The sequence below is a fragment of the Henckelia pumila genome, chromosome 4 (assembly GCF_033568475.1).
Source record: "Henckelia pumila isolate YLH828 chromosome 4, ASM3356847v2, whole genome shotgun sequence".
Lineage (NCBI taxonomy): Eukaryota > Viridiplantae > Streptophyta > Magnoliopsida > Lamiales > Gesneriaceae > Henckelia > Henckelia pumila.
Genome location: NC_133123.1, coordinates 23582203 through 23595626, shown reverse-complemented (window position 1 = coordinate 23595626; position 13424 = coordinate 23582203). Strand labels below are relative to the sequence as shown.

Below are 13424 nucleotides of genomic sequence, written 5' to 3'. Positions count from 1 at the left end.
TTACTAAAATTATCAAAAATTAGATAACAGAGAACTAATTAAATTAAATTTTGATAACATAAAAGACCAGAATTATAAAAATTGAGATAATTACCGGACTAAAATTACAATTTTCCTTATGCTATATTTTATGTTATTATATAAAAATATAGATATCTCAGCACCATATAAAAAAATAGACATGTTATCTCAATTCTCAACTGTTACAACAAAGACACTAAAAAACAAGAGTGAAAAAATGGTGTTAAATTAAGGTTAAAACTAATATTAAACGTTATGTTGTTAAAAATGCGGTCATAGACAATATTTTTAAAACAAACGGCATCGATTTTACAACATTTTTCCACCCTTATCTTTGATCGTAATAGACAACAGGTACACTACATTTTTTAGTCGTTGCCTTTGAGTATGATCACAACGTTTTAAAACCAATCTTAGATTGGTTAGACAATGATTACACAACGTTTTAAAACCGTTGTCTTTGATCAAAATAAACAACGGTATTACAGAAAATAAAAAAACCGTTGTCTTTAGTTTAAATCTATTTACAAATATAGTTGCCCATCATATTTAAAACATCATAAACAATTAGTTGATCAAAATGACGTACAATTCCAACAAATTGATCATAATCTACTTACCAACTAAAACATAAATTATTTAGCCATAAACCACAAACTTTCAAGTAAATTAAGTTTAAAACGTCAATCTAGACAAAATGATTGTGCCACAAGCCTTGTATTTTCATTGCCAAAGACTTTCTGAAACAAGACGACACAAAATCACTCAAAGCAATTCCTCTGCTAACATTAAGCCATGTCAATCCAGACCTTCTCTCTCTTTGGGATGTAACGGGCCTCGATCAGATATCACAAAACAATGAATAGGCCTACAACATAAAAGAAACAAATGTAGAAGTAAGAAACTTATAACGGCAGCAAAACTATGGAAGTAAAGACGGAGTCCAATAATATAATGCTTGCATAAAAATATCTAAACACCCAGCCACTAACAAAAAAATCCAGATCTAAAATCTGAACCGTAAGCAACAATGTTTAATCACGCAAGACACATCAAACTAAGTATTAATTAAATAAGATTAAGATAAATAATATTTAAAAATTAAAATTATCCTCACAACACATTTGAACAACTTCGCTCGCATGACACTACTAAAAAGCCAAACTTGTTGCAAAAAAATAAAAGAGTGCAATAAAAGAGTGTTTCTACAACTATGACCCCACCAGTCCACCACCCATTACATTAAATTACACCACACAAATGCCGCATCCCGAGAGCCGTCTTTACTCGTTAATCACTCAGTAAACGACCTACCAAACCCACAAGGTAACTTTCAGGGATGACACATTAACACAACCATTCTATCCGGTAATCACAATAATTCCCATCTGATAACAGATTAGGCATGTCGGACTATTTCCTCAAAGAAACCTTCCACAAATTTTGATGAAATCACTCAGACACAATCAAAAAACCAATAGCTGGTAGATAGAACTTGGATGGTGGTATCATCACGAAATTAACAAACATATTTGATGAACCACCGAAACACACTTCAAGGTGTGAGATAAAGCGAAAAATTAGACCAGAACTATAGTGCAAGTTTTATAATTTATTAAAATGTCATTTCAACTTTTGCACACACTACGACCAGATTTAAAATCTGAAAATTCGGAAATTAGAATCTCTGATCAGAATTGAAACAAGTCGCATCCATCAAATACACCAAGATTTATTACCTATAATCACAAGAGCACATTCTAATCGAAATCCAGCAGATAACCAAAAGACAGATCACAGATACCGCAATGATGAAAGCAGTGGGCAGGCAAGGATGCGAACAAAATCTTGAATGAAAAGAAGATGCTAATGGAGGTGTTCCACTTTCTGATGTACATCTAGATGGATTTATTGGAACATGAACAGATCGGAAACTCAAAGAAATGCAAATAGGCAGAAATGAAAGCTGATCTTGGCACCGAGAGATGACAATATCCTAACATATATTCAAAACCATCGATTCAGAATTCCGTATTGTTGGATATACCAATGCTCTGAACTCGATTTAAAACCACCTACATCCATCCATACATTTTTTTTGTATATACCAATGGTTAAACACCGTTGGTTAAAAACTCAAAATTATGAAAACCATGTATATACCTAATCATAGATATGATCTTGTATGCATTCAGCCACCTCGGAGCGCACCTCATCAATTTCTTCCATAGTGTACTCTGCTTTCGTGAACTGGGAACACACATACATTATATTATGAAAAACGGATCATTAAATGAATTTGTAAAATGATATATAGATCAATTCAAATTATTTAAGATAAGAGAGAAAATAGTACTATCGATCGCAGTGAATCCCTCTCGATACTTGAAACTTCTTCAGTAATTTGTTTCATAAATTTCATTACATAATAACCACATTGTTTCGTATCTGGTTGTCGAGGAGCCTAAATTAATTAAAAATGTAAAATTGTTAACGAAAAGTAATACCAATATTAGAAAATCAGCTCGGTACAAAAGTATACATACCTGTATTACATCCCATTGCACATTTTTTCTTCCTTTTCTTCCCTTATTTGAATTAAACAATCCCAACGCCCTTCATATATACATTGATAAAAGTTGATGTATGAGATGGCTTAGGGAATCCAACAATCTCAACTAAATTAAATGCTTAATAAAACGGAATTTGAACTCACATTTCCACCACATATTTCCAATCCTCATCGCGAATGCGATGACTTAGGGAATCTAGCAAATAAACGGTCTCTTTGTAAGGTTCAATGACAGTGAGAATCCAATGACAACTACACACAAACACATAATTAGTACCGCAAAAATTCGCTAAATTGTCGAGAATAAAACAGAAAATGGTATTGTACTTAATTCTTACTTACCCGAGATTACTTGGCACCAAAACCAATTGATTCACTGATGCCTGACTCAGCCTATCTGCTAAAACACTCGCTCTCAGGTTCAACCGTTCAATTTTACCTGTTTTGTCTTCTGTAGTTTTTTGCAAATATGGGATACTATGTGGATTTACAAATATGAATTTATCGCTTTTCTTTTCCTTCACCAGATTTTTATAAAGATGCCTACCATTTCAAATGAAAGAAAATCATTATACTAAATGTGATACCAATAAAGTTATATATTTTATACACTAATACTAAATTACAAAAATAAATAAAGTTGCTGAAAGACTTACCACATGTAGGCAACTACACAATTTCCTGAAAGTGGCTCGAAGTGATATAAAGGACCGATGTCGTCAATGTGCAAATTCAGCTCATAATCATCTTCAAATAACCCATGATCCAAAAGCACTGGTAATTTCTTACCATCACGAAGAGCATGCTTACAATAATAGTACAACATGCGCAATGATCTTGGCACGCTTGAAGCCAACGGCTGGTTGTTTTCAACATGAACAGTTTTCTTTTTTTGACGCTTCTAATTAATGTGATTGTAAACATGTTACGTAATTGAAATACTAAAGAATTCATCACAATTTACACAAAAATATAAGTACACATGTACCTCATGTCGTAAGACTATCAAGTGTATTGGCCAAGCCACATGTGTTCCCACAACATCACCAACAAGTTCACATTCATAGGGAATAATTGGAATCGGCAAACGTGCTGATTTTTGTAGTGCTTCATCGATGGATACACGCATGCAATTCAATGGTAATGGAACACCATAAAGCAATTTATCAGGTCCATTGACCTCAACAACTGTTCCATAAGCAACAATTTCTGTGCTAGACTCCAATGTCAAAACAACCGGTTTACCCTAGAAACAAATAACGAGGTCAATGAGTAGCACTAACTCTTTGTTTCACAAATATTAAGTAAAATATATTGCGACAAGTAATTAAATACCTGTAGAGCAACAGATTTGTCCACAACTTCCATCTCATCGTTATCCAAATCCTCATAATTGGGCAAATTGTTGTCGGTTTTCAAAAAGGGTTCATTCAGCTGATGTAACTTCACCGAGCAACTGCTTTTGTCATCAATCTCACTGACCCAAGCACCTTTTTTGAGCACAAATGCTTCAAGTTTTTGTATTCGTGCATCTTGTTCTGATATTAATTTCCTAGTCTCCAACAACTCCTTCTTTTGCTCGATAATCAAATCTCTGTCAATATCAACACTCTTCCGTATTCTACCAACATTAAAATATAATGTTGGAGTTATATGACCTCCAACAGCCCTCACACGCCCACTATGTTCGTATGATTCCAGTGCTTTTGTCAGAATATCTTCTTTTGTCCCCATCATATTCAGCGTACCCTCACGCTTTTGTTGTATGTAATCATCCTGTCATGGAATTGAAAAGAAATAATTACTCTACAAGATTTCATTGAAATAAAACAATAGATTGTGATGTAGTGCAATCTCACAATCTTGTCTACTGTCAATTGCAAGGCGTTTCCTTCGAATTCCCCTTCTTTATTGACTCGTCCTTTCTTCCAAATAATAGCTCTATTGATCTCAACATCATCACATAATTCATTTGCCTACAAAAAATAACAATCGAATGATATATACCAACAAAAGAGTGTGTTTTCCAATGTATGCATAATGTGTTGTGTGTATGTAGAATGTATTTGATATAAATCAAACAAGCACTTGAGCACAAGATGACTTAGAACACGAAAATCAGCATGAAACAAATTTTCGAAAACACAACTGTCCAATCACCAATTTCGAAAACTTACTATTTCTTCGGCATAGCGTGCATATCCTTTACGAGCAAGGCGATGGGGGTACAAGTTCTGCTTTCTTCTTTCTTGTTGTTTCTCACTCAGTTTCTAGACAAGTGAAACATTCAACATATAAAATTTATTTATTCCAAAAATTAACAAATGATCAACTTACTTTACAAGTAAAAAAAAACTTACAATGAAGTCATCGGACATGCGACTAATGACAAAAGAATTCCAATCATTTTGTGCAATACCATATCCAATCGGTGGTTCATTCAACTCCTCCAGTTTATCAAGCTTGCTCAAAATGAAAGTTTGAGTGAGATGGGTTTTAAATTGACGCCACTTAGAACTTGCCGAACTCAAACATCCCTTCTTCCAGCTTTGGTCAACATCATACGTCAACTGTTATAAAAAATTGAAAATTTTATAACCATATGAATATTAAATCATGAAAAAGCAAACTAATTTACTTACATTAACAGATTCCCAAATCAATTCTTTGACTGCACTTGGAACTTGCTTCCACGTCTTGTAACTTATCTTAACCTTTTCTCGAGCTAGAACGCCAATATAACTTTGCATTTCAGCAGCAACATCTCCTACTGGCTGTCCAAGTTTATTTAATCTTACCATCTTCCGAATTCCTTGAACCCTTCTCCTAGCAAGCTTATCTAGATGTGTACGACCTCTAGACGTTTTCTTCCTTTTAGTATCTGTAGTTTCCAACATTGTATTGCCCTCCAAACTCTTCTCGCTGGCAGCGTATCCAACTTTTTCTTTACCCTTCATATTCATTGTGGGCTGTCGTAAGCTCATTTTGTTGGAGTCAATTGTCACATCATCGTCATTCCCTAATTTAAGCTTCGTATTGGGGGTCATTGAGTGGAGATTTAATCTGCTGATCAAAAAAAGTGAGTTAACATATCAATGCACAGAGAAATATACAACAAATAGAAAGAAATATGCAATAAAATATACACTTTGCTCTGCAACTGTTGCTTTATCTCAGCAGATTAATTAATAAATGTATTAAACAGCAAGATTGGATCAGCAGCTCACTCTTGGGAAAGGAAATAGGCACTTAAAATTATTTTTTGTTTATTGACCTTTTGTTTTGTATCAACCGAGTAAATAATGTCCTGAGTAACAATCGCATGCCTCCGGCAGATGTAAGAAGACAACAATAGAAAAGAGTAAAGACAAAGTTAAATTCAAAAGCTGCAATTGTTTTAGAAAGGTATAACGAATGAAGCTTCTGAGAACTTACTTAATTTTCAAGTAACCTGCAGGTTTCCGAGGCAAGGGTGTTGCATCTCCAAAATTTGGTGCCTTCTTCTGCCGAATTCTTCGCTGTTTTTTAGGCTTTTCCGATTCTGGAGGAATATAGTCATTCTCATCTTGAGCTTTTGATTTCTGCCTGTGTTCCTTGTTCTTGGCTTTATTAAGAAGTTCATCACTGTCATGGAATTGTAAAGCTGGTGATTTAGTAACTGAACCTTGGGCTCCATACTTTGAAGATTTGCTCCTGTTTGCTGCCTCAACCAAACAAGTTAAAGCCTTCCAGATATCAGCTTTTCCTTCCCAAGGCGAGCCATTTTCTATTCCCTCATCAGAAGTATGGTTATTTGATGGCTCCCCAGCAGCAGAGTTCTGCAACAACAATATCAGTAAGCATGAAGAGCAGCATCTGCATATGAAAAAAGGGAATTCGAGGCCCCCAAATGCAGGAAAGATGTACTAATATTCATAAACTTCAGAACTATACCCCGTACCTGCAGGTACCTCGTATTTTGAGTAAGTTTGTTCAATGTCTCCGGTGAGCTAGAGCTTTCAGGATGGTCCTCAGTAGAGTCATCGTCTTTCTTAACTGGTTTCTCAATGGTAAAACTAGAACGTCGTGATGCTTTCCTTGCAGTGGATTTTGACCTTCTTCCAGTCATTCCACTCCGTGCTGATACCCTGGGAGTGCTAACCACCCGAGATGAGAGAGACCTTTTTCTCTTTGCAGGTAATGCAATATGAGTTGCAATTTCAGGGGACTTCATTTTTATCCTCGTCTAAGGAAATATTTTGGTCCTTAGATCTTGCAAATTATGATCCGGCCTGTTAGTGTTAAACAAATTGTAGAAATGATAAAGGAAAAACGAAGTTCCATGAACAAGACATGCCAAATCCTGTTAGTGTAAACAAATTTATACAGCAACAACACAGCCACACATGCAAAATAAACACAAATGAGACCATTATTGAAGTGTACAAACAATACCACTCACAATCAATGATATGAAGTTCACACAATATGTGCAAACATGCAAACATTCCTCAACATAGAGTGTTGTGGGTACTGAAGCATGTTTATATTTGCACCTTTCGATGGAATGGCGAAGCTCGACCCGATTACGTACATACGAGCAGCAGAAACTTAGAATCGATTTAGGAAAGGGGATCGAAACTGACAGAGAAAGAAGCTCGAGCCGATTAATGCTTAGAATCGAAACTGGTGTAATCGATTCAAGAAAGGGGGCAGAAACTTAGAATCGGTTACAGCAAAGGAGGAGAAAGACGCTCATGAATTCGATCGAATTAGGGCTAATATGCGGCTAGCTGGGAGGGTTGATGCTTCGATCGATTAGGGTTAATTACTTTGCTTGTACAGAAATTTAATACACTTGATTTGTTGAGGGAAAAATCAACGAGGTTCCAAATAACCGACGTCTTCCTTGTTGTCTTTTTACTTAAAAAACCTGTTGTCTTTTTACACCAAAAAAAAAAAAAAAAAAAAAAAAAAAAAAAAAAAAAAACACTAATACGCCGTGCGGTCTTCTATTGTCCATTTTTTAACTAAAAAAACAAAATAATAATCATAATAATAATAATAATAAATAGTAAAATAAAAAATAGATTTTTTGTAAATAAATTTACATAAAAGGAAAAAAAATATAATAAAAATGATATTTTCGTAATTATATAATCATCCAAGGGTAAAATCATGAGAGATATCATACCAAAAGATCACTAAAGTGTTCTTACTTTATATATAACTAGAGGCCGGCAAAATTGACAAAATTCTGACCTTTTCCGATTTTCAACTCGTTCACGTCTCGAATTTTTCTCGTCCGAAATCTTTTCAGACACGAGTGATCAGGATTTTCCCGACCCGATCAATTTCGGGAACGGGATCGGCCCGACGGGATTTTCGACCCGAACCGAATATATTAATAATTTTTTTAATTATGTTTTTAAATTAAAAATATATTTTTTTAATTATCTGTTTTAATATTAATATTTTATAATTATCTCCCAAATAATTATTTTATATTTATATTTAATTGTTTTAATATTAATGTTGAGTTATAAATTTTCATTTTTTTTATTTCGAATAATTATATGTTTTTATTGTATTAACCAAGTAGTTGTTTTAGTTTATTTGTAATGTATTAAAAAATATTTTAGTTTTTAATTATTATATACAAAAACCCGGACATTCGGGGCCCGACACTTTTCGGATACAAGATCGGGAGGAGAAGAATCTCAATTTTTATCAGAACGAAAATCGGGTAAAGGGGTTACGGGACGGGTCCCGATCCGATCTCATCCCTATATATAACTAACATATTTGCACACACACGATATGTGTGACGAAAAAATTGTTTTGCTTTTATTAGACTTAATTTCAATAAAAAAAATCTAATAAATTTATAATATAAAAAATAATTTTTTTTGTTAAGAATGGTAACCATAAGAAGTAATTAAACCATCATTGCTTCTAAACGCTCCATTGGTTTTTTCAAATAATTTGGAATTTGAAAATATATAAATAAATAGAAATTATTATTAATTTTGTGTGATCATACCAAGAGACCAAACAGTTTCTGTAAGACCTTTTTACTTAATATATAGGTATAGATATAGATGTATCAACAAATAACCATTCACAAGAAAACAGTCTCAAATAACCGAAGTCTATTAGCCCAAAAAACCACGCACAAAAACAACGATTCAAAATAACAGTTGTTTATTTAAAAAAAACGTTCAAAATAAAAACACAAATAGACAACGATTTCCAAATAACCGATGTCGTAGACCAAATACAACGTTTTTTACAAAATTGTTGTCTTAATTTTTTTTTAAAAACGCCCAATTCTTCGAAAAGGTTGACCTCGAAGGAGACTACATTTTACATGAGTCAGAGACTCATTGCACATGCGAACGTTAAATCGAGGGATGTGCACGAGCGACAAAAACTTGAAAGAGTGAGCAACATGGCCAACCCCCAGACCATACGGCATACCCCCATAATATTTCAGCAGGAAGTATGCTCCACACGAGGATCGAACCCGCAACACTAGAAAATCTCTTCACACGTCACATCAGACCTTACCAACTCGCCTATGCCCCTGTGGGCAAAAAACGCCCAATTCTTGCATCTCCAGATCTTCTCACTATGGGCAATCTAAAATAATAATTGTATTTTGGCTCACAATTGAAATCTTTTTTGTTATCGCCATATCTTGTATGTCACTTTCTAAAAATGCAATAGACTCAGTATTTTCAATAGCAAGAAGAATTGTTGATGGTAGAATTAAACGATCAACATTTAAATACAGAAATGAGAAATTAAGACATTCTATTAGATTTCAGTTTACCATAAAATTTCAAAGCTATGCTACCACATAGGACCAATGAATGGGAATGTGTTCAATTGCAAGTTTTACCAATCTCCCAATTGCAAGCTTCAAATTTCTCTCCAACAGTATAAATAATCGTAACATGTTTGACCTTGAAATGAACTCAAGGTATACATACAACAAAGAAATAATACCAAATACAAACAAATTCAAAGGGTAGTTCATATTAAGAAATAACATATATATATATATATATAGAGTTTCTTTCAAGTGTCCATCTATCATGCCCACTACTATGCCCACCAATGATGTGACACTATTCTATTGAATGTGATAAAGATGTGATAAATTATAGGTCCAATAAAATAGTACCACATCATTGGTGGGCATGATAGCGGACATGATAGGTGACCACTTGAAAGAAACTTTATATATATACATATATATATACATAAAAAGGTAAGTGATCTTACGTCTTAGAAAATAATTAACAAAAACAACATGAAGAAGATTTCAAAAAACAAACAAAAAATAACATGAAGAATGTTTCATCCAAAAATTGGAAAAAAGTAACAAAACAAAAATCTGTTGTGTTGTTAGCACATCATATATGTCGCCTTTTCAAAGAGTCTATGGATTCAATATTTTCATTAACAAAAAAATATTGTTGAAAATAGAATTAAAACGATCGACATCTAGAGCAAAAATAAATGAAATATATGTCATATGACTTTAGTTGAATGACATGATTACAAAATTATGCCATCATATTTGATGAAAGACAAATATAAAGATGAAAATCAGCTAAAGTTCTTCATTGTCATCCAACTCCTGAATTTAACCAGACATGAACCTTAAATTATCCAGCCTAACAAAGTACCGAAACAATCCACAATACACAATCTCTGAACACCAATCAGATTAACCAAGTTAAAACTAATAAATTCGTGCGCACACAAAACAAAACACAGTAAAACGTACGATGAACACAATATTTTTTAGTAATGAAATTCCTTCGAGTACATTAAACCTCCAAAAGAAAAGTGAAGATTGTATATTTTAAATTAGAAACATCCACCAATAAAAGGCTAACTGAATCACATTCCGAATGTACGCTATCTCTATCTATGTATACAACAATTTTGGAGGTTTTAGTAAATTGAAAAATAACAAAACAACCAAAATTTGTCAATATAAATTTATTTGAAAACCAAAATACTAAACAAAGACCAAATATTAAGTATTAACCTATGATTAACATATTTGTGTGAAATATTTTAGGAATGAAAAACTGATAGTTTCATACATGGAGGCTCTGAACATGGGAGAAGACCAGAGAGTAAGGAGATTTTCTTGATAATTTTGAAAGCGTCGATGAATTATCGGTCTTCTTTGAGTTCACAACACCAAAATTTGTATATTGCACCGCATATCATTAGGAACTCTGGATCTTTCTTCAATAAATGCTCTCAGACCCTTGAGTGTTTCACGCAGTTCCATCTTAAAATTTACAGGAAAAAAATTCAATTACATGACACCAAATCTCATAAAGAACTCAACCATATTATTTTCGAAAATGAATAAAAAAAACACGAAAAAAATCTCCAACGGTCAATGTCTTATCATCACTTAGATAATTCACTTGATTTCCAACCATCTCCCGACGAAAATGAATGAAAATATGCAAAATGTGATGAAACTGCTACACAAATACATCCCCAACATAAATATAATAGAGTTATTACGAATAATTTAAATCTTATCACAATATCAAAACCACTAAAGGAGTGAAAGAAATCAAAAAGTAACAAAACATACAACTTGAGTAGAGAAATTGGTGCTTGTGTAACTGTTGTTGTCTTTGAGATCATCACCAAATCAATTAACTCTATAGCAAAACGTTCAACTAACAAAATCAAGTAAAAAAACTCGCGTACACATACAACCGTAACTTCACATAAAATTATTTAACGTCAAAAACTTTTAATATTATATACATATACATGGATCGGCGGTCCATGACTGCTCCACTTTGCTACTGCATAAAAGCTATGTTGGGTCTGAAAAACAGCGCAGGGTTCCTCAGGCTCACACTGAAAACCCAGTAACGAAGGCCTCATAGAGCCCAAAAAGTTAGGCCCAAAATACTGTACACACAAAAATGAGGACCAATTACGAAAAAGCCCAAACTTTTGAACTTTTGTAAAACCCTAAAAACTCTAAACTCGGCCTCTGCTTCCGCCACTGCAGCAGCAACAATGGGTGCGTCTTGGCTGATCTTTGCGAAACCTAATTTTGTCGTTGCAATTGAATTGGCAGATCAATTTGTTGTCGATTCATTTAAATCAATTTATTCTATCTTAAATTATCTGTTTTGATTTTTCTCATTTGATGATTTGTTTAGCTGGGGTTGATTTACATTGCAGGTGCGTACACGTACGTATCGGAGTTGTGGAAGAAAAAGCAATCTGATGTCATGAGGTTCTTGCTAAGGGTGCGCTGCTGGGAGTACCGTCAGCTTCCGTCTGTTGTTCGAGTCACTCACTCGACTCGCCCCGACAAGGCCCGACGCCTCGGTTACAAGGCTAAGCAAGTGAGCGGATTATGGATGCTTGATGGTTTTTTTTAGAGAATGTCATAATCATAATGGTCGCGTGGTGTTTTGGTTGATATATATTTTTATGTTCGATTTTATTTTTGGTTTTCGTTTCTCTCGGTGTGGAGGTTCGGACTGAATTCATGTTACTAGTTTTGTGATGTAGTTGCTTTTCCTGATTGTGCGATTTAGTAAATATGAATTATTTTCATGTCTTTTTGATGGGCTGTTGAGAAATGCAATGCAATCGATTTACTTTTTTATCCTTAGCTCCTGGCTGTCATAAGATTGTGGCTTTCTTGGTACCCAGGTAAATGTTTATGCTTCATCATGTTGTCGCTGATCTGTGGTATTATTGATATCTACCAGGGATATGTTATCTACCGTGTCCGTGTAAGACGGGGTGGAAGGAAGAGGCCGGTTCCTAAGGGTATTGTGTATGGAAAGCCCACCAACCAGGGTGTTACGCAGCTGAAATTTCAGCGCAGCAAACGTTCCGTCGCGGAAGAGCGTGCTGGAAGGAAACTGGGTGGGCTGAGGGTTTTGAATTCCTATTGGATCAACGAGGTTTGCATTTTTTATTTGTTAACATTTCTCTTTGCATTAGCTATAGAAAAATTTTGTTCTGCCTTACTGCTGTAACCATGATAACTTACGTGCATGGGTGTGAACATGCGAAACATTCATTGACTGTTAGAATACTTGGGTTGTCAATCGTCCCGTGGTTTACTTGATTGTGAGACATTCCTCCATCCGCTTCTAGAAAAGAATCAGAAGCCAAAAACATTGATTGAACAATCTTAAGTAGGTACAGCTTGGGCATGATATATCTCTGTGGTGGATTATGTGATTTGAAGTGCTATTTAAATCTTTTTAACCGAACTTTGGGTCAAAGGACCTAAGAAAAGCTGGCTTGTGCACAATGGACTTTATTAACTAGTTATGATTGTCGGGTTTTTCGTGCTTTGATGAAGACATCCTATCTTCCAATTTACTTAAAAGGCCATGTTCTTTGTCCTTCCTAAATTTCAGGACTCTACCTACAAGTATTTTGAAGTTATCTTGATCGATCCTGCCCATACTACAATCCGGAATGACCCAAGGATTAACTGGATTTGCGATCCAGTTCACAAACACAGAGAACTGAGGGGACTCACCTCAGCAGGAAAGAAATACAGAGGTCTACGAGGGAAAGGCCACCTTCACCACAAAGCACGCCCTTCAAGAAGGGCTACATGGAAGAGGAACCAAACATTGTCTCTTCGCCGTTATCGTTGATTTTGTTATGTTTTGTTACTCCAACTTGAATATTTTGACTCTGCATCAGTAATTTTCAATGTTATTTGTTGAGCATGGAGTTTGTGTTTGACCGAGAATTTGAAACCCATCGTTGTATTCCATAATTTTGAACTCTTTAATCTTATCTACCGAGTCTAATA

General features: G+C 34.5%; 2 protein-coding genes across 7 annotated transcripts; one reads left to right on the top strand and one right to left on the bottom strand.

Annotated features, from left to right (window-relative positions):
* Window positions 1-514: 514 nt before the first annotated feature.
* LOC140863787 (uncharacterized) lies at window positions 515-7461 on the bottom strand. 6 transcript variants are annotated; one of them, XM_073267441.1, is made up of 16 exons: window positions 7035-7461; window positions 6534-6864; window positions 6029-6411; window positions 5236-5659; window positions 4954-5163; window positions 4771-4863; window positions 4453-4569; window positions 3929-4369; window positions 3582-3839; window positions 3250-3494; window positions 2936-3136; window positions 2738-2845; window positions 2568-2637; window positions 2378-2485; window positions 2185-2271; window positions 515-889 (listed from the first exon to the last, which is right to left on the bottom strand). In XM_073267441.1, the coding sequence occupies exons 2-15, from the start codon at window positions 6804-6806 to the stop codon at window positions 2185-2187; spliced, it is 3018 nt and encodes a 1005-aa protein (XP_073123542.1). In that variant the 5' UTR covers window positions 6807-6864; window positions 7035-7461; the 3' UTR covers window positions 515-889. The 6 variants fall into 6 exon arrangements, with proteins under 6 accessions (XP_073123542.1, XP_073123543.1, XP_073123541.1 ...); XM_073267442.1 differs by having other exon boundaries at window positions 6534-6844; XM_073267440.1 differs by having other exon boundaries at window positions 7129-7461.
* A 4104-nt stretch (window positions 7462-11565) lies between these two features.
* Window positions 11566-13424, top strand: LOC140864213 (large ribosomal subunit protein eL15). The gene is made up of 4 exons (XM_073268223.1): window positions 11566-11651; window positions 11816-11982; window positions 12355-12552; window positions 13018-13424. Exons 1-4 carry the CDS (start codon window positions 11648-11650, stop codon window positions 13261-13263), a joined length of 615 nt encoding a protein of 204 aa, XP_073124324.1. The 5' UTR covers window positions 11566-11647; the 3' UTR covers window positions 13264-13424.

Coding starts and splice junctions, on each gene's coding strand:
- LOC140863787 (XM_073267441.1), bottom strand. CDS start 6,806: ATGAAGTCCCCTGAAATTGCAACTCATATTGCATTACCTGCAAAGAGA. Junction 3,495..3,581: donor TGATAGTCTTACGACATGAG/GTACATGTGTAC, acceptor CACATTAATTAG/AAGCGTCAAAAAAAGAAAAC. Junction 3,137..3,249: donor TGTGTAGTTGCCTACATGTG/GTAAGTCTTTCA, acceptor TTGAAATGGTAG/GCATCTTTATAAAAATCTGG.
- LOC140864213 (XM_073268223.1), top strand. Junction 11,983..12,354: donor TCGGTTACAAGGCTAAGCAA/GTGAGCGGATTA, acceptor GATATCTACCAG/GGATATGTTATCTACCGTGT. Junction 12,553..13,017: donor ATTCCTATTGGATCAACGAG/GTTTGCATTTTT, acceptor CCTAAATTTCAG/GACTCTACCTACAAGTATTT.